The 21,124-nt window shown below is 42.5% G+C and overlaps 1 protein-coding gene across 2 annotated transcripts in view; it reads right to left on the bottom strand.

Moving 5' to 3' along the window:
- Positions 1 to 21,124, bottom strand: part of SRGAP3 (SLIT-ROBO Rho GTPase activating protein 3) — a 332,528-nt gene that overhangs the window by 31,245 nt on the left and 280,159 nt on the right. For both annotated transcript variants that reach the window (XM_061618521.1, XM_061618522.1), the window contains exons 13-18: positions 20,910 to 20,970; positions 20,132 to 20,209; positions 14,840 to 14,974; positions 9,054 to 9,159; positions 8,514 to 8,741; positions 5,915 to 5,994 (exon numbers count right to left, since the gene is read on the bottom strand). In XM_061618521.1, coding sequence (XP_061474505.1) covers positions 5,915 to 5,994; positions 8,514 to 8,741; positions 9,054 to 9,159; positions 14,840 to 14,974; positions 20,132 to 20,209; positions 20,910 to 20,970 — 688 coding nt within the window. The remainder of the gene's footprint in view (positions 1 to 5,914; positions 5,995 to 8,513; positions 8,742 to 9,053; positions 9,160 to 14,839; positions 14,975 to 20,131; positions 20,210 to 20,909; positions 20,971 to 21,124) is intronic.

Here is a 21,124-nt window from a genome sequence, read left to right as displayed (position 1 = left end):
ACAGCAGCACAGGCTGCAGGGAGGGGGGGAGGAGTTGCTGTGATCTACAGAACTTCCATCTCTGTCACCAGGAAACTACTTTGTCTTGGAGCTGGCTGTGAAGGCCTGCACCTGGTGTCGGGCTGAGGAGACAGTAAACTAGGGTTACTGCTGGTGTATCGTCCACCCTACAGCCCAGCAGCTTCTCTGACCGAGCTGGCAGAGGCCATCTCAGCTGTGGTGTTGGAGGAGCCCGGAACAATAGTCCTGGGTGATTTCAATGTCCATGCTGAGGCTGCCTCTAGTGTTCTGGCTTGGGACTTCATGGCCTCCATGACGACCATGGGGTTGTCTCAAGTTGTTACTGGCCGAACACATAGGGCAGGGCACACCCTCGACTTGGTTTCTGCTCCAGATGGAAGAAGGGGTGGTCTGGAGATGAGTGGTGGTGGATGTCACCCCATTGTCATGGTCAGATAACTTCCTGGTGAAGTTTAGACTTATGGCTCTGATCCATCCCTTCAGGGGTGGTGGACAGATTAAGATGGTCTGCCCCCGGAGCCTAATGGAATCCACAGGATTCCTGAATGCCCTGGGGGAGTTCCCAGTAGATAGAGCAGGGGACCCTGTTGAAGCCCTTGTCATGCTGTGGAACAGCGAGGCAAGTTGGGCTCTTCACACAGTTACCCCCGAGCACCCTCTCCGGCATTGTGGAGCCCGGTTTGCACCTTGGTACACCAGTGAGCTAAGGGCAATGAAACAGGCTGGACGACAGCTAGAGCGCAAGTGGCGTGCTGTGAGGCTGATCGGGCATGAATAAAACATAACTGTGCCTACTGTGTGGTGGTGAGGGCGGTGAAGAAGGCCCACTTCTCTGCCTCCATCGCATCCACAAGTAGCAGTCCGGTGGAGCTTTTCTGTATTGTCAGGGGTCTCTTGACATCAACTCCAGGAAATGGAATTTTAGACACTTCGGAGGCCCACTGTGAATTATTTGCAAGGCACTTTGAGGGTAAAGTTGCTCGCCTCCGTAGCAGTCTTGATGGTTCCTCCACATCTACTGTCGACCCCAGTGAGGTGTCCAGTGCAACGTCTGCTGCAACTTCTTGGGAACGGTTTCAGTTGATGTGGCCTGATGACATAGACAAGGTGCTTGCAATGATGTGGTCAGCAACGTGTCTTCTTGACCCTTGCCTTTCTTGGCTTATTAAAGCTTGACGAGGGGGTCTGACTGAGTGGATCCATGGTGTGATCAACGCATCATCGCAGGAGGGAGTGGTTCCAGCTGCCTTGAAAGAGGCGGTAATCCGACCACTCCTGAAAAAGCCCACCCTGGACCCACTGGTTTGTGACAACTACTGGCCGGTGCAAATACCCCCTTTTTAGGGAAGGTGATTGAGCGGGTTGTGGTGCAGCAATTGCAAGTACTCTTGGATGCAACAGACTATCTTGACCCATCCTAGTCTGGGTTCAGGCCTGGTTATGGGACTGAATTGGCCTTGGTTGCCCTGATGGATGACCTTTATCGGGAGAAGGACAGGGGAAATGTGACCCTGTTATTCTTACTTGATCTCTCAGCGGCTTTTTATACCATTGACCACAGTATCCTTCTGGGCCGACTTGGTGAGATGGGTATTGGAGGCACTGTTTTACAGTGGTTCTGATCCTATCTCCAGGGTAGCTCTCAGAGAATAGCATTGGGTGACTGTGTTTTAGCCCCCTGGCAGTTGTGCTGTGGGGTGCTGCAGGGTACCATCTTGTCCCTCATGCTGTTTAACATCTACATGAAGCCCTTGGGAGCAGTCATCAGGAGATTCAGGGTGAGGCATCAGCAGTACGCTGATGATACTGAGCTCTATTTCTCTGTAACATCTGAATCGGGAGAGGCTGTGCAAGCCCTGAACTGCTGCCTGGACTTGGTGGTGAGCTGGATGAGGGCCAATAAACTGAGCCTGAATCCTAGCAAGATGGCAGCACTGTGGGTTGGTAGTTCCCGAGTTCGGATAATTGGTCAGTTGCCTGCTTTGGATGGGGCCGTACTCCCCCTGAAAGAGCAGGTCCGTAGTCTGGGGGTGCTCCTGGATCCATCTTTGTTGCTAGAGGCCCAGGTGACCTCGGTGGCTTGGAGTGCCTTTTACCAGCTTTGGCTGGTAAGACAGCTGCGGCTGTTTCTGGACCACAATAGCCTGACCACTGTTGTCCACGCACTGGTAATCTCCAGGCTGGATTATTGTAATGCGCTCTATGTGGGGCTGCCCTTGAGGTTGGTCAGGAAGCTGCAGCTGGTGCAAAATGCGGTGGCGAGACTGCTCACTGGGGCAGGGTATCACCAACATGTTACCCCGTTGATGAAAGAATTGCACTGGCTGCCCATTTGCTACCGGGCCAAGTTCAAGGTTCTAGTTTTGGTGTACAAAGCCCTATACAGTTCGGGACCAGGATACCTGAAAGACTGTCTTACTCCTTATATACCCAGTAGATTACTGCACTCTGCAGGTGAGGGCCTCCTGCAGATACCATCTTATCAGGCGGTTCGTTCTGCACAATATAGGAAACTGACCTTTAGTGCGGCAGCACCTACCCTGTGGAATTCCCTCCCCTTGAATATTAGGCAGGTGCCATCTCTGCTATCTTGTCATCACCTTTTGAAAACTTTCCTCTTTCAACAAGTCTTTTTTAAGTTGAGACCTATCCCAGTCTGTGTCTGTGTTAGAATTGCTTGTTAAAACGTTTTTTTTAAATAATATGTTTTTAACCCTTTTTAAAAGATGTTTTTAACGCTTTTAAAAAAATGTTTTTAACGTTTTAAAACGTTTTTTGTTTTAATGTATTTTAAGGTCTGTTTTTATGATGTTTTAAAGTGTTTTTAGCATTTCTGTTTGCCGCCCTGGGCTCCTGCTGGGAGGAAGGGCGGGATATAAACCAAATAATAAATAAATAAATAAACTGTTGCATCACATTATCACCAAAGGTATAGTGCCTCTTTATCAAATTCTTCACCTGATTGCTCTTCCGCCTCCTGAGTGGTTGTAGGATCATCACCCTTAGGGTCTGAAACCACTTCCTCTGCAGTTGCATGTTGCACAGGAGGGTGTCTGTTCTGCATTGCTGAGAAGAAACTACTACCCCTGCCTCAGTGACTGAAGCGAAACTCTGTATGTTGCCATCTGTCAGCGAATAGGCTTGTGTTGCCCCCTCCTGTCTATATCTTTTAGGGGAGGGATCCCCAGAGGGTGAATGGGTTGAAGGAGAAGGGGATCTCACAGAGCTATTTGAACAGAAGGATCTGTGAGATTTCCTCCTCCTATGGTACTTAGAACTCGTTCTGTGCCTGTGTTTGGACCTGTTTCTCTCTTTGTCTGCAGACCTCTGCTTTTTAGAAATATCTGCTGCAACCACGGAGCCCTGGATCTCTGAGGAGATGCAGGAACACACCCATGACAGGAACCTGGGAAATTCCCCCTCAGAAGGAAAGGAATTCAGTAGCGAATGTGAAAGGATAGCACTGGCTGCCTCACTGTTTCCCCCAAGTGAGGGAGAAATTGCACTGTGCTGATCCCCAACACTGGGAAGGGATGCTAGAATCAGAAACTTCCTCTTCCCTGTGACCAGATTGCCAGCGTGCAGAGGAACTAACTGGAGAAGTCATGGTTCAAGTCCCAGCTACTCCAGGTAAAAGGGAAAAGTTGTCAGTTATCAATAACAGGGGTGTGCCGTCATAATTATGATGAGGGTTGTTGTTTTTAATTCATGGGAAAAATGAGCACACTCCACTGAAGACAATGAGGGAGTCTGCCCCTTAGACAACTGATTACTTATTCATTCACCCCGTTTGTGCCCAGAGAAATTGAGAAACTACAGGGGGAAATGGGTAGACAGATGAATCTGCTGGGTTCCCATAGGGTGTGAAAAACTCGGCTCCGGCTATAAACTGCCCAGACTGAGATGAAAGAGCAGCTGCCATAGCTAGAGGGCTTTCACTCGCGTAACTGCTAAATAAAAATGGCACTCATGCCTTTTTCTGAGGAGACTATTATTGCCTCCCTGTGCTCTAAAAACGCTTAATCGGAGCGAGAGTGTAGAGAAGCCGTTTGGAAGGCTACCTGTAAGTGGCCGCAACTGCTAGAGCAAGTGCTCTTTGTCAAGCCTTTTCAGTGTTAATCTCAAAGCCTGATAAACCGCTCGCCTGTGGAACACAGGGCAGACCGTGACAGGCGTCAGATAAGGCAGATGGCTCTGCCCCAGGAGGAGGAAATTGGTGGTTCCGCAGCAGCAAAGACCCCACAGACAAATGTTGAAAATGACCGGGTAGGCATGGGGAGGACCCCGGCTCCCCTCACAATCTCCCATCTCCCCTCACAATCTCCCGCACAGGCATTCTCTACACATAAAATGAGAACATAGGCATAAAACGAGAAAACACAAACCTACACACCAACAAAGGAGAAGGGAAGAGGAAAACAATTCACAACCAGCAAATTAAAGTCTAAGAGAAATTTAGACAGCTAAAGGACTCTACTGTTCACGACCACAGGCAGGGTAGAATTGGAGGGCAGGACAACTCCTCCCCCTGGAAGAGGAGGCAAAGGATTCTGGACCCTGCCTGTCAGTCCAGTGGGAGGTGGCATCACTACAAGAGAATGTCCTCCACTGCCAACAGGTAAATAACTATTTTAGTATGGGGTGACTTATTTCTCAAAAATGTTTTAGCTGTGAATATTTTCAGCATCTTCTGTCCAGTGACATTGTTTCTCCAGGGATCATATAGTGAGTGTGATTACATCCTAGTGCTCCATAGCCAATCAGAGTTCACTGTGCTGATGGAAATGAAGGCAATTAAGAGTGAGGGTACTATTTATTGGATTAGTTACATGAATGATCCTAACCATTGAGGATCACGTAATGGATGTATGTTATGATGCTATGTATTTCATAATAAAGATAACATTGTTAAGAAAGTATAGCAATTGCTGGAAAAGAATGAAAGGAGGAAGATGATTTTCAACACTGCTGAAAATGTCCCTCAGAAAGGGAGTACCCTTATTATTGATGCATAATTGTAAGCCAGGCTCCTAGGTCCAAACCTTGTCTTATATATACATTATTTCTGCTACTGTGGCAAGTACTGGTGATGGCACAGATTTAATCAAAAGTGGGAATCTGTCTTGGAAATGGAAAAATGTGGATAACCCTATTGCAGGACTAGACCCCAGATTTTTAACTGCTGTAACACCTTAAATACAGCAGATGGCAGAGATAAAACAAAAGGAGCAGATCCTATACTGAGAGGGTATGAACTGAGGAGGTACTACTTATTCGTGGGAGCAATTATGGTGACAGCTGGAGCCAAAGTCCACCAATGCTTTTGGAAAGGTTCAACCAATTTAAAAAAACTGCCTTCACTTCTTTTAATAAAATCATAAATTTCTGTTATTAAGTTCTATCACTTTCTTCTTGGCAAGCATATTAGAAGGTGGAGGTGAATGTAACAGATCATGGGCCACAGATGCACTGTACTTAAAGAGTTGTTTTATCACAACAGTATCTCCATTTTTTCTTCCTGGAACACTGGAACAATAAATGTAAAACAACAAACAATCCAGAGATGTCACTTTCATGCTAATTGGAGAAAAGGAAAGGCTAGCTTGTTAACCAGGGCATAAAGGACAACCCCCATAATGCCTTGGAATGAAATCATAAATAAAACAGGTAACCTAGTATGCTCCCATATGGTCTACTTTGATTACTTATCTCTCAAAGGCACTTTATCAGAGTATCTGCTTGCACTGTCAAACACAGCCATATCTTCCCTTGGAAGCAGCCGTGTGTTAGTCCGGTGTAATTTGATTACAAACTAAGTGCATGATGCTGTTCTCCATGCAATTCTCAGTAGCTCTTCCCAGGCTCAGTTTCTACTGCTTGTTTCTACACTCACCATCGTCGCTGGTGTGTGGCTCAGTGCCGTTGTCATGGTCTGCTTCATCAATTGTGCCTGGCTCACTGTGTGGGCTGTCACTGGAATTAAGATCGGGCAAACAAATACACATATGTTTTAAAACGGGGAAGAAAGATGTGCTAGTTCCTTGCTACTCAAAAGAACAGAGTAATTTAGGATTGCTCTGAACTTGGTTTCAGAATTGCAATGGGACTTCTCATATAAAATCTACATTTCTACTAAGCTACATTTTGCATTGTAAACTTTCTGTTCAAAAGAGGCTGAACTCGGAATTCCCTGCACATATCAGTGGCAGCCGTTTTATAGCCATTTCATTACACTATATGTAGGAAGAAACAAATTTAGTTCAAATATTTCAAAACTCTCTTCCAGATTTTATGTTCGCTTAACTAAAAAAGAGTCATTAAAAAAACTAATCAGAACTAAGACCATTTGAAAAACAGACAGAGAACAAACAAATCCCCAAATCGTAAATATTTTGGCTGGAACTTGTTCATGTGTATTTTCCCTCTCTAATGTGTAGTTGAAAAGGATACCAGTGCTATATATATATAGTCTCATTTGTTATGCTCCACCTCAATCACTTTTGGTGGTTCCATGCCCCTCATGTTCAGTTAGCCCTTACCAGGGCCTAACCTTTTGTGTGCCAGGCCCTGCACTGTGGAACTCCTTGCCAGCAGAGGTCCAGAAGGAGTTATCTTGCCTTTTTTTTAAGGCATCACTGGAAAACTACTATTCAGAAAGGCCTTTGGAACATGATTTTTTTTTGCATTGCATTCAAAGCTAGTCCTACTCAGAGTAGACCCACTCAAAATAATAAACATGTTACTAAAGTCTATTAACTTCAAAGGGTGTGCTCCCAGTATAACTTAGTTGAATACAACTCAAAATTATTTAAATTTGCATTATCATTTATTAGGGATGGGATCAATTGGCAGTGGCACTTCGAAACCATTCGTTGACCTATTGATCCAGGGTCGTTCTTTGTCTGTCATCCACTGCTTTTACTCACCAATTTTACTGGACCAATTTTTTTCTCCCAAAAATATTGATATTAATATCAATTATATTGATAAAGGAAAACGACTTTGCCACCTCCTTCTCCTCTGCTGTAACTGAGGTTGGTCAGTTTTCACGTTAGCAAACAGTGAGTGGCTGTTTTCCTTTTGGAAAGGAAAGGAGAAAAGCAGCTTCCAGTGCCCTCCCACCCCGCCTCCTCCTCTGCAAGCCTAGAGTCCTAGTCTTGCCTTTTAAGTGTTTTATGGGTTGTTACAGAGATTAGAAGGCAAGGCTACAGAGTCTCACCATGTTAAGGAGTCTCTAGGACTAGGGTTTAATCTATATTATATGCTTGGATTGCTTCCTCTCACTTGGAGCTTGGATTATTTAAGGAGGGAGACAGATCTCTACTGCTCTGCTGTGCTGTGAGTAAAATCAATAAAAGAACAACATATCTGAGGGAATATTCAAGGGGAAAAATCTGGTAGTGGAGGAAAGCTGCTGAAGTTTGGAGCAAACAGGATCACTCAGCAAAGAGGGGGAACAGATGGACCACTGAAAAATCCAGTGCTAAATCAAAATTCAGCAGACTTCTTGCCCATCCCTATCACTGATGTAGTATCAGCAGGGAGGTCCCTAAGAAATCACGAGCATGGTAAGAGCATGCAGTTCTCCCCCCTTTGGGATCAGGAAGCATGGGAAGATACTCGTAGACACAGAACTCCTTCCCTTGCTTTCAAAGGAGCAAGATAAGTATGTTAAATGGAGAATAAGTCTCTTAATGGGTATTAAGCCCTGATAGCTATAAGGAAACTCCAAATTCAGAGGCAATGCACCAGTGAATACTTATTGATGGGGAGCAAACGTGGGAATGGTTGTTGCGTTCTTGCCACTGTGGGATGCAGGATACTGGGCTAGGTGAAACTTTGGTCTGGAATCCAGCAGAGCTCTCCTTATGTTCTCAAAATAACTAACAGTCAGAAGGCCAGCACCCTATTTGGTTTCCTGGCTTCCAGCAGAAACAGCATTATTTCAAACCTATTTTGGCAGCAAATAGTACAATTCTAACCATGTCTACTTAGATGTAAATCATATTGAATTTAGTGGGGTTTACTCCCAGGTAAGTGGGATTAGGATGGTTACCTAAAAGGATTAAACACAAAAGCAGAGATTCTTTGTATTGCATTCTAAAGAGCAACACCATCCAATTACGTCAAAGTAATACCCCTGCATCTCCTAACAACATAGGTTAGTATAATCTAGATCAATTAGCGATTGGCTTCTTAAAAGTAAACTGCAGACACAGAGAAGTGGTCTGGATAAGGACTCTAGTTATGTCTGTGAGGATAGAGGGCTTTAACCCAACCTGGACCAGGCACCCTGCACCTGCTATTTGAATCATGGAAAACGTTCCCATTTGCGTCAGTGCAAATGGCAGGTATGATAGTAGGAGACAAAAGGTTAAAGCTAGTTGCATAAATTGTGTCACATCTACTTTGGCCCTCATTTAAATTTTTAAAAAGCCAACAAGCCCTTTTTTCAAGATGCTAAAGGCACATTTTATTCCCAAGTTCCTTACCAGTACTCTTCCCCACCAGTCATGCATTTTTCATAAACAGGTCCTTCCAGCTCCCTGAGGCTGGGGAAGATGGCTTCATGATTGATTATGATAGTTTTGATGACCTCATTGACGTGAGCTTGACAGGACACTGGATCCTGCCCATCTGGAATATGCATTAAAGTTGGTCCAAAGCAGATGGCCAGGTTGTAGGGATCCATCATGTTCTCATCACTGTATTGTGACAAGCTGCAAATACAAGCAACCCACAGCTACATCACCAAGCCATTGACTATTAAATACAAACAGTGCTCCACTGGCATTCTGCAGCTGGACAAAAGGCAGCCATTATAGATGTTAAGGGTAAAGCAGCATCCCTCCCTTGCTGCTCAACCATGGGTTAGAGAGAGAGAGAGAGAGAGAAAGAGAGAGAGAGAGAGAGAGAGAGAGGGAGGGAGGGAGGGAGGGAGAGAGTGCACAAGCAGTGAAAGGGAAGTGAGTTTACAAGGGAAGGGAATGTATAGCCACATTAAATAGTAAGCAGGAAGTGAAGAAACTCACTGGTTGAGGAAAGCAAAGAGATATCTCATGACAATGATGACGGCCCGTGGCAAGGTAATTACGATTTGCTGGATCTGGTGCACTCTTTCTGCAAGGTTTTCAATTTCTGCAACATAAAAATTTACAGTAGTCCATTGAGGTTCAAAACACAATTAGCAAGAGCAGCTCTGAGGAGTTTTGTTGGTCGTTCTTCTTACAGATGCAAGCAGGGATAGGCAACTTCAGGACCAGCCCTTGGCAGCTATTTCTTGCACTTGCTGCTATCTGTGAGACAGATTTTTCTTTTTGTACTTCAAGTTATAAACTTCAAGAGGAATGGGGAACATTTCTGTGGTGGGGCTCCACCCAAATAAAGTGCACTGCAGTCTAATAGCAAGCCTGATAAGAGATTTGGCACATGCTTACCATATCCCAGGAGAACAGAACAAAAACTGAAAGTTGTAGAAGGGTAGATCAGGTATAAAAGCCCAACTATCATCAGTTGGGCTCACTCATCTACAAATACAGGGGAAAGATGGCAGCTACGACTGTAGACTTTCCTTTCCAGAGGTCTTCAACAAAAGAGGACAGATTGATTATCAGGGCAGGATCTACAACCAGAGGAAGATAATTTTCTGCAACCTGAAGATGGACTTTGCTTCAGCTGACTTTTACCTAATACATCATGCAAAGTTTATATCCAGTTTTGGGACTATTAACAACTGTCATGTTCCTCTTTTCTTCTGCTCTCTGCCTAACCAGGAACCTGAGCGTTTTGCTTAAGGTATGAGACAGATCTGGGTAACTGCTTGGCTTTATGTTTTAAACAGTGGGGAGCAGTCATTGGTTTTTGCTTATCACAGAATCCTAGGCATGTAACCAGGTATCTGTAGCATCTAGCAGAGACTTATTCAATCTGCAATCGCTATCTTAGAAGTGAGCCTATAAGCTGACCATGTGGCTACAACATCCAGCCTGACTTTTGTCCTTTAATTTTTTTCATTTTGCACTTTTTCATTTTTCCATCCCATCGCTTTGTGTAACATCTTCTTTGATGCCAGAATTTTGTGACCTATCGGTTGGTCCTAATTAGGGATGTCAGAGAATTCCAATGAAAACAGAAATGTGAGTGGAATTGTCAATATTTGCTTATTCATCCCATGTCTGGAATGTAAATCATTTCAGCAAATATGATCGGTATTCGATGTCGTTGCTGCTTTCAGTCTGCAAATGATACATAATTGCTTATTTTTTTTTCTTCATTTGCATTGTTTCCTTTGCACTGAAATTAATCAAGTGGAATAATGTAATGACAATGTCATTTATGTAATTAATTATGTAAATTACACAAATTATGTCAGTCGACCACAGCAGACACTAAGATGAATAATGTTTTTAGTGGAAGATGAATTGCAGCAGAACATAAAACAGTGCTGCATGTGATGAATATAAGGTGGAAAAGAAAATGATGCCATCTTGCATCCCTAATAAAGGTATTGTTCAACTGTGGATTTTGTTGTTGTTTTTGTTATGGGGCAAACTGGCAACCTTTCTTTACAAATATACATTAAATATATGATGTCAATATATTCTGCTTTAAAGTATACTTATACAGATCAGTTCAACTATGTTTTCTCCTTGCAGACGTATGATTCATTAACAAAAGTCATGTTGCACATTAACATTGATTTAAATTCATTAATAGGCAAAAAACCTTGCGGTTTAAGAACTTAACTATAGCCAACAGATATTTCGATCAAATTTTAAAAAGCAGGAATTTGGGCAGCTATAGTGAATGCATGACTCTGAGATATTGTACTGCCCTACAAATTTGTCAAAATGCAAACACCATTTGGGTTGGTCTTTCACAGTCCAATCCACTTGCTGTGTAGCTTGGAAGAATTTGGTAACATGTGCCTCTGAGCATATGGTGAGTGGTGGCAATACCTGCCATCTCCAAAGATGGAGAATTACATTTGTGTATGTTTGTTGGTGTTCTTCTTACTTTGCTTCTTTCCTGTGTTACTACTGTTTCTACAGAGAGTCTAACCTAGAAAATTATATTTCTTTCATTATTCATCCTAGAAATCTGTATCAAATTTATTTTTATTAATTTCAAAGCCTTTTTATTGGTCAGTGTCATATGATAGCAAAGACAGCCTTTTGTGTTTCAAACTGGAGGTTATGTTCTATTTCTATTTTGGGTGCAATAACAGTTGAATCTGAAACTGCAGTTTGATGTAAAATCAGACTGATTCAATGTTGCTACTTAAGCAATGACTCTAGTTGTTGGAAAAAAACAAATGTGGCTTGCCCAAGATGCATGTTTTCAGCCTGCAATGCTTAAACCACTTCACTTAAGGAAAAGTGGTCATGGTGAATTAAAAATACACCTAGAAATTTGCCATTTCACCTCCCACTGTTTTATCTTGTGCAAACTGAGACACTCATGTCCATTGGAAACTAGTTTGCAGAATAGTCAGTACCATTATTCCACAATTGCTTTTGGAGCTTTTTTAGTTTTGCAAAGTGTTGTTGTACTTCACATATTCACAGAAGCAGAAGCAAAAGAAAATGTACTATAGGAAACTTCACTAAAATTGCAAAGTAAATCAAGGATATTTAAAGGGAATATCTGAACTATATCAACTGTCTTAATATTGTTACTTCCTCCCTGCTAAAACAAGATCAGCACAACACATGTCTTGTTTCTGTTATTTGGGCTGATTGCAGGTGTTGCCACCACTCACCATATGATCAGAGGCACATGTTACCAAATACTTCCAAGCTACACAGGAAGTGGATTGGACTGTGAAAAACCAACCCAATATCTCAGAGAGGAGGTCAGGTCTCCTGCTCCCCTGATGCATTCACTATAGCTGCCCAATTTCCCTGCTTTTTAAAGTTCGATAGAAATATCTGTTGGCTATAGGTACATTCTTAAACCGCAAGGATTTTTTTGCCTATTAGTGAATTTCTCTTTTTAATCCGGGAGATGGGATCCTGTGCAAGTTTGCTGAGAATGGATTGATCATTTGCATGCTTATTGAGTTCAGGGGGATTTACTCCCCTGCAATCATGTTTAGAATAGGTGAAACTGACCATTGGGGGGGAGGAGAAGAGGCAGGGGGGAGGAGAGGAAGAAGAAAGAAGAGGGGAGCAGAGGGGAAGAAGAAGGAAGGGAGAGGAGAGGGGAAAGGCAGGTCTGATAATTTGCATGCTTATTGAGTTCAATGAGATTTACATGCAATCATGCTTAAGATAAGTAAAACTGACCATGTGGAAGGGGGAGGGAAAGAAGGAGGAGAGGGAAGGAGGGGGAAAGGAAGGGGGAGGGAAGGGCAAAAGGGAGATGATGGAAGAAAGGGGGAGGTGAGGTTTAATCATTTGCATGCTTATTGAGTTCAATAGGATTTACTCCTGTGCAATCATGCTTAAGATAGGTAAAAGGGAGAGGGGAGGGGAAAGGAGGGGATTGCAAGGGGATGGGGGAGGGGCAAAGGAAGGGGATAGGAGGGGGTGGAGGGGAGGGCAGGTTTGATCATTTGCATGCTTTTTGAGTTCAGTGGGATTTATTCCTGTGCAATCATGCTTAGCATAGATGAAACTGTCCTGGGGGAGGGAGGGGAGGGGGAGGGGATTGGGTGGGTGGGCACTGAGCAGAGGGGAAGCCCCTTTCCTTTCCAGAAGGAAAACATTGTGAACAGTATCATTCTTTTTCAGTGTTTCCCCTACCTTTTTATTCTACAGAAGGCACATGTAGGTCCCACCCAAATTTAAACCAAAGCTGTCCCTGGTCACATCCACACCAGACCTTTATTCCACTTTAGACAGTCATGGCTTCCTCCAAAGAATTCTGGGAAGTGCAGTTAGTGAAGGATGCTGAGAGTTGCTAGGAAATGCCCTGTTACTCTCACAGAGCTTCAATCACAGCGGCTGACTATTAAACCACTCTGGCCACTGGAGCTCTGTCTGGGGAACAGGAGTCTCCTTTCATTTTTATTCACATTTTTTGCTGCTGCTCACATCATAAAGAGTTTCATGCAAATTTGACAGTCTTCACTCCAGCCCAGGAGACAACCATCTTCCTGTTTGTTATGAGAGAAAGGATTCCTTCCCAACCACATAATAAACAGTGGATTATATGTGCCATTGCAGACTTCCCTGCAATATGCACAAAGCTAAATGGTGCCAAACGTCACTCAGCATAAGTTAGCATTGGCCCAGGGAATTCAAATCAGCTTTCTTGTGCTGCAGCCTACAGTTCAAGCTCCAGAGAGAGAGGAAGACTGCTCTGCACTCTATTAGCCTTTCTTCATTTATAGTTGTGTGAGATGATAAATTGTATTCTTTGGCTGAGACCTTTTAAAATTTTTATTCATATTTATTTTCAAATAAAATACAAGGTAGATGGCAGTTTAGGTGTGAACAGATCTCATACACAAAGGATGTGCTCTTCCAATTCAATCACATATCAGAATATAAGTAAAAGCATAAATGTGTTACACTGAAATCATCATACACACAAGCAGGACCTGCAACAAACATGGAGTGCTCTTATGGAGTTTTCCAGCTATTCAGTCATGCCATCTTCCAGGATACTTCATTCTGTTCTTCACCACCACCCCACACTGCCTGCTCCCACCTTGTATAGCATGACAACCACACATGCTCAGTCCTCATTGGGCTGTTACGGGTGGCAATGACCCCTGATTTTTTAAAAAAATTGAACTCCTTGGGCTTAATTCCATCCTGACTGAAATATGTAGTACAGTAGAAAAGCAGAAGAGACAGAAGAGAAAACAACAAGAATATAAAGGAATTAAAGTCAACCTATTTATGTTGCCAGGACACGTCTTTCAAAACATTCTGACAATTATGCTCATCTTGATATCAGTTCACACTGATGAAACCTGCCATTCAATACACCTGATTGAGTGCAAATCCAGCATCATATTAATATCTCAGTGCATGATGAAAGCTAAACATACAGAAATAAGCCTGATATGATACCATGATGTGTTGCAAGTGCCAAGACAAGCAGGTTCATACCTCAACTGAACAAATAATAAGATAGTGGATTCACCAACAAGTGAACTGGCCCTTATACAGTTTTGCAACATATATATTAACGCATATGTACAACCTATTTTACTACTGTAAGTGCTCCTGAGAACACTTATTCAGAAGTAAATTCTACTGAAAACAATGGGACTTGAGCATAAACAAATGACCAGAGCACTTGTATGGTGCAGTTTTTGTTCACTTGTACAGTTTCAGGAAGAAGAAAAATAATAAACAGGCTTAAGAAAGAGAGGACTGGACTGATATGCATATCATGCTAAACCATGGTTTAGAGTAGTGATGGGATTCGCACCCCCACCACCAATCTTCTCCGTCCCGCTCAGACGCGTCATCACAGAGGAGGCCCTCCCTGGGTGGACAGAGTGACAGCTACGGAAAAGTCTCCCAGAGCAGGGCCAGACTGGAGAAGGGGGAAGAACAGGAAGAGGAGGAGCCACACTGCGGGCAAGCGACAGTCTGCAGTCTGCAATGGGCAAATATCCATTTCATTCCAACCCTCCGTGGTCGCAAATAAGTGGGTTTTTCACCCACCCTAGCCTGCAGCCTGTCACTTGCCCCACAGTGTGGCGCCTCCTCTTCCTGTTCTACCTCTGCAGTCTGGCCCTGCTTCAGGAGGCCTTTGCTGCAGCAGCCAAACTATTCTTCCACCTGGGGAGGTCCCTTCACTCTTGCCGCCTCCTTCTCCATGATGCCAGCAGTTACACAGTGCTGACTGTACTTACTTATAGTAGAGATCAAGTCTTGAAACCTTTCCTTAGGAAAGAGTGGATTTTCCAGCCCCCGGAAATACAGCTTTAAGACCCCAGCAACAGAATTAATGTCACGCTCATTTTGATCATCAGCAAGGGGATCTTCACCTGGATAAATAAAATATTTCCAACATTAAATTATACTTCTGGATTAAGCCGGAAGCCTGGGCACTTAATGAAAAGGCTCTGAAAAGATCAGGAAAACTGCCCATCAATACAAAGTAATACCTTCATCTAGTCACTTAATATAATATTATTTTAAATGGCATTACGTCAAGTTGTAACACATCAGAGGTTCCTGGCATCAGGATAATGTTGAGTGCTGGTCACAGTTCCATTATTTAAGCCTTTCCTGAAGGCCAGCAAGCATTCTCATTTGATATTCTTTGTAATACTGTTTTGAGTCTGTATCCTGCCTTGAGGTATTTTATATAAAAGTGTGGTTTATAAATATCTTAAATAAATAGATAAAATTTCAGTCTGCCTATTTCGGGATGATTTGTGAATGTAGTATGTACAATCATCCAATAGTTTAGTTGGGTTTTATGAAGCAACTATTGCAAACAAACTGCTGTGGACAGAGCTTCATAATAATATGATTACAGCATAAGCATTATAAATACAGAATGGAGAATTTATTTCAGTCCATCTGGACTTCTTTGGGAGGAAGGGCAGGATATACATTTAATAATAAATAAAATAAATATTTTAAAAATATTTTTTAATTTGCACCTTATGGACTAATATATGGATTAGAATATAATTATCTATCGGATTTTGAACTTCTCTAAATTTTGCAGCATTCATTCATTGGCGATCACTTGTGGCCGAGTAAGATTGTCTTCCAGGGTAAGATCTTTAACAGTGGGTCCATAAGTGACTGTGGAGGCCAATTCTGGATCCACACAGCCTCCCACAGTGAGGACACAAGTTTCCAGATGGAAGATGGTCACGATGAGGATTTGCTTGACTTAGCTCCACTTAGCTCGTTTGTCCCTTTCACCCTGTACTCGTGCTTCTTCATAGCACCTTTGATAATGCCCGACCTCCAATTGGGACGCTCATGGGCCAAGGCTTCCCAGCTCTTGATGCTCATGAGCTTGGAAAAGTTCCTTTTTTGAACTACAACTCCCATCAGCCCAATCCAGTGGCCATGCTGGCTGGGGCTGATGGGAGTTGTAGTTTAAAAAAAGTAACTTTTCCAAGCTCTGCATTTTTTTTAGATTAGCTTTGAGAACATCTTTAAACCTCTTTTGCTGTCCACCAATATTCCATTTTCCATCCTTAAGTTGGGAGTAAAGTAGCTGCTTTGGAAGACAGTGATCCGGCATTCGAACAACATGGCCGATCCAGCAAAGTTGATGTTGGAGGAACATTGTTTCAACACTGATGGTGTTTGCTTCTTCCAATACGCTAACATTAGTCTGCCTATCTTCCCAAGTAATTTGCAGAATTTTTCGGAGGCAGCGTTGGTGGAATCTTTCAAGAAGTTGGGAGTGGCGTTTATAGATGGTCTATGTTTCACAGGCGTACAGTAAGGTTGGTGGTACAATGGCTTTGTAAATAAGCATTTTGGTCTCCCTGCAAATATCCTGATCCTCAAACCCTCTACGCTTCATTCGGGAGAATGCGGCACTCGCAGAGCTCAGATGATGCTGAATTTCAGTGTCGATGTCAGCTTTTACACAGAGATGGCTGCCAAGATAAGAAAAGTGATCGACATTCTCCAGCATCACACAATTAAGCTGGATTGATTGTGCTACAGAGGGATTGGTTCGCACTTGCTGATGAAGCACTTTGGTTTTTTTGATGTTAAGCGAGAGGCCAAGCTTTTCATATGCTTCTGCAAAGACATTTAGGATACTTTGAAGATCTTCCTCTGAATGTGCGGAGACTACATTATCATCGGCATATTGAAGTTCTATGATGGAGGTTGTAATTACCTTAGTTTTTGCTTTTAGCCTACTGAGATTAAAAAGCTTTCCATCTGTTCGATATGTGATTTCCACACCAGTGGGAAGTTTCCCCTCAACAAGGTGTAGCATCATGGCAATGAAAATAGCAAATAAGGTCGGAGCAATGATGCATCCCTGTTTAATGCCTGATCCCACTTTGAATGGATCACTTTGATAGCCATTATTATCCAAAATTGTTGCCGTCATGTTGTCATGGAGGAGTCGCAAAATATTCACAAATTTATCAGGGCATCCAGTTTTCAGAAGGATGGTCCAGAGAGCAGTTCGATTTACAGTATCAAGGGCCTTAGTCAGATCAATAAATGCCATATACAGAGGTTGGTTTTGCTCCTGGCTTTTTTCTTGAAGCTGTTGTGCAATGAAGATCATGACCACTGTCCCCCTGGAAGAGTGGAAACCATTTTGAGATTCAGGGAGGATGTCTTCTGAGATAGGTAGGAGGCAATTTGTGAGGATCCTTGCAAGGATTTTACCTGCGGTAGCAAGAAGACCGATGCCTCGGTAGTTCCCACAATCTGTTCTATCACCCTTCTTGAAAAGAGTGATAATTATGGCATCCCTAAAGTCTTCCGGGATCTCCTCCCTCATCCAGATTTTTTCGATGAGCTTATGAAGTTGTTGTGTAAATTCAGGCCCACCTTCTTTAAAGACTTCAGCAGGAATTACATCAGGACCACTAGCTTTGTTATTTTTCATTTGATTAATGGCTTTACTGACTTCATCCAAATCAGGGGATGCTGAAAGCTCATCTCTAATTTGTTGTTGTGGGATTTGCAAGAAGACCTCACTAGCCACATAAGAGTTACAATTAAGGAGGTCGTGGTAATGTTCTTTCCAACGCAGTGCAATAGACTCTTTGGTCCTTTAGAAGTTTGGTATCATCTCTTGAGCATAAGGGATTTGTACCATAATTTGTTGGTCTGTAGATGGCCTTTGTGGCATTAAAAAAGCCCCGTGCATCATGAGCATCTGCAAAATGCTGGATTTCTTAAGCTTGCTTTATCCACCAGGCATTCTTAAATTCTCTAGTTCTTCTTTGGACCTCAGCCTTTGCACTGGCATAGATGTTTTTCTTAGCAGCACAGTTAATGTCTTTTTGCCATATCTGGAAGGCTTTCCTTTTCTTGTCAATGATATGTTCAATCTCACTATCATTCTCATCAAACCAGTCCTGATGTTTCTTAGTTTGGTACCCAATAGTTTCTTCACATGCTGCAATAATGGAAGTCTTCAGTTTACTCCAGTGTTCCTCAATGTTTTCAGGGAGTTCCGTAGGTAGATGTTTCCTGAGAGTTGTTTGAAAGCAGGCTCGTTTAGTAGGATCTTGAAGGGCGTGGATGTTCATTTTACGCCTTAGTTTTCTTCCTTGGAGCCTACGTTGAGGAACAATATTAATGGCCATAGTGGATCAAATTAATCGGTGATCTGTCCAGCAGTCAGTGGCACTTGTCATGGTTCTAGTGAGGAGTACATCACAACGATCTCTGGCACGGACAATTACATAATCCAGGAGATGCCAGTGCTTTAACCAAGGGTGCTTCCATGATGTTTTAAATTTATCTTTCTGGTGAAAGAGTGTGTATGTAATAACAAGATTATGCTCTGCACATTTAGTCAGAAGTAGAATTCAATTCAGGTTGCTATTGTCAACTCCTTCTTTCCCAATGGTTTCTGGCCATAAATCGAAATCATGCCCAACTCTTGCATTGAAATCGCCCAAGAGGATAATTTTATCCTCCTTGGGTATCTCTGATAAGATGGTGTCCAGCTGGTTATAAAAATTTTCCTTGATGTCTTCATCAGCATCTAATGTTGGTGCATAAGAACTTAGAATAGTTGCCTGCTGGTTTTTGGCGAGTTTTAATCGGAGAGTTGAGAGTCATTCATTAATGCCAGTAGGAACTTCTGACAAGAGCTTCACAAGATCATTTTTAGTAGCAAAGCCTACTCCATGTATTCGTCGTTCTTGTTCAGGCAGTCCTTTCCAGAAGAAGGTGTAACCTCCTTTTTCTTCCTTCAATTGTTCCTCCCCTGCTCTTCCAAGTTTCTTGGAGTGCTGCTATGTCAATATTAAAACGTCTCAACTCCCTTGCAATGATGGCAGTCCTGCATTCAGGACGCTCACTATCTGTATTGTCCAGCAATGTCCGTATATTCCATGTTCCAAAATTCAATTGTCTTTTGCGACTGCTAAGTGGTGACCCCACTGGACGTGGTGATCCAGTCAGGGAGAGAGATGAGGAAGACTATATTTAGGGCACCTTTTCTAGCCCCCTTCCCATACGGGGTGAGCAGAGTGGATCCTGAATAGGACTGCTCAGTCGTGGATATAGTTGGCGAACTACTCAACTGCCTTGGTCCTTGAGCCAGGACGATTGAGTCTGTATCCACCGCCCATGTGCCGGTCCATGACTAGGGGCTTCCAGATTTCACAGTCCTGCCCCCGTCACCATTTGCCGATTGCCATGGGGCTTTTGGTTTGGTTTGGTTGGAAGACACCTGTGCGTGAATTTGTTTTATGTGGGGATTATCACAGGATAAAATACACACATTGAGATAATTTTGTGTGTGTGTGTGATAAAATGCAGTTAAATATGCCTATTAATGCCAACAAACCACAAATTAATGACTGGAACAGGATATAGGAATCAACACATGCAAAATTCACATGGATTGGAAACAGACTGCTCCATCCATTCTTAATATATAGATATAAACAGAGAGAAGCTAGACAAAGTGAGAGACAGAGTTTCTAATCCAAAAACCTATATTCCCGTAGAGTTTTTCTGCATAACAACTGCTAATGAAGTATTGCTGTTTTATTTGTGGATGTTAACATCTGGTCATATTTTGCCTTCATGAAACAATCTCATCTGGTATGCTTTAGTATGAAATAGATAACAGTAGTTTAGTGGTGAGGAAAAACTCATTCTGCACAGGGATTTGTGTCTTCTTGGTTATATTTCACACAATCCTAGGATGACACTGAAAACAGGTTCTGAGGTTTATATTTAGAAAAAACCTTGCTCAAGTTAAACATCATCCTTTGTTTTTTAAAGACCCAGAAGAGTAATAGCATTCACATGTTGCAGTTTTTGGCTACATTCTTTGCAGTTTTTGGCTACATTCTTCTTCTATGTGGGAAATAGAATACCGACCTTCCTTAAAAACAAAGGCCAGCCACAAAATATTATCCTCTGCAAAAGCATTCGAGTTTGCATATTACACTACAAGGTGAACAGAAAGCAGCTTCAAGCCATTTCACAAGAATCACAGACTACTCATGTACCTCTCTCGAATGAGTTCTTGATATCATTGACTTCAACCTGAGATCCAGGAACTCTAAAAATGCCCTGTTGTTGTAGACCTGGACATGAAACAAGGGGTAAAAAGAAAGGTTTATTGAAGTGTTTTTGTTATCAACTTCCACATTTAGAATTTTAGTTAATTTGTACACTTGCTAAAGCTCAAAAAATAAAAATGTAAGTGAGAGGAATGTAAATTAAGTCCGATTTTCACTTCTGAATGCTTTAGTACTTTGACAGGCAAGCTAAGGCTCAAGGGTCGTATCCAGTCCACCAAGGCTTTCATCCAGCCTACAAATCAGTGCAATGCTGCAGTCTGAAGACTAACCCAAGGGACAGCTATTATGGGGGGTTTTGGGGGGGGTTTGGCTGAACAGGAAGAACTTGGTCAAGCTGAATATGGTTAATGGGCCTTACATCACCTTCCCTGCCCTAGAACAATGCTAATACTTCACCATGATCTAGACACACTGCAATAGATTGAAAGGCATCAATTGATTTCATTTACAAGTGTCTGGGCTGAGATCCATGCAAACCATTTGGCCAATGAACACACATACAATCCAAATATTTATCACTCAGAAAATGGTCTGGGTTTGATGCTAAATCAATGATATATTAAATAATCATTAAGACGCAGGCCCATATAGTTAAACAAGAAAGCAGACACATCTGCATTTCAGAGGGAAGAAATTCTTGAACAGCAATTGAAACCAATGGGAAGGAATTGAAACCAATGGGAACGATAGCATATGAACTTACCGTATAAGTTGATGTAGCGAATGCAACTTTCAACTACAAGTGGAATAGCCTGTCCTGAATCCTTTGAAATAAATATCAAATTTAAAAAATGAGCATATTGATTTCATTAAGTCAGTCTAGTAAAGATTGCACAAAAAGCTAAGCTTGGAAAATGAGCACCATTAGTTTAGTCACAGAATTAGCAAGAAATTAAGATAACAATTATATTAAGTTTT

The sequence above is a fragment of the Rhineura floridana genome, chromosome 3 (assembly GCF_030035675.1).
Source record: "Rhineura floridana isolate rRhiFlo1 chromosome 3, rRhiFlo1.hap2, whole genome shotgun sequence".
Classification (NCBI taxonomy): Eukaryota; Metazoa; Chordata; class Lepidosauria; order Squamata; family Rhineuridae; genus Rhineura; species Rhineura floridana.
Note: the sequence above shows the minus strand (reverse complement) of the source record. Positions and strands in the feature narration are given on the sequence as shown.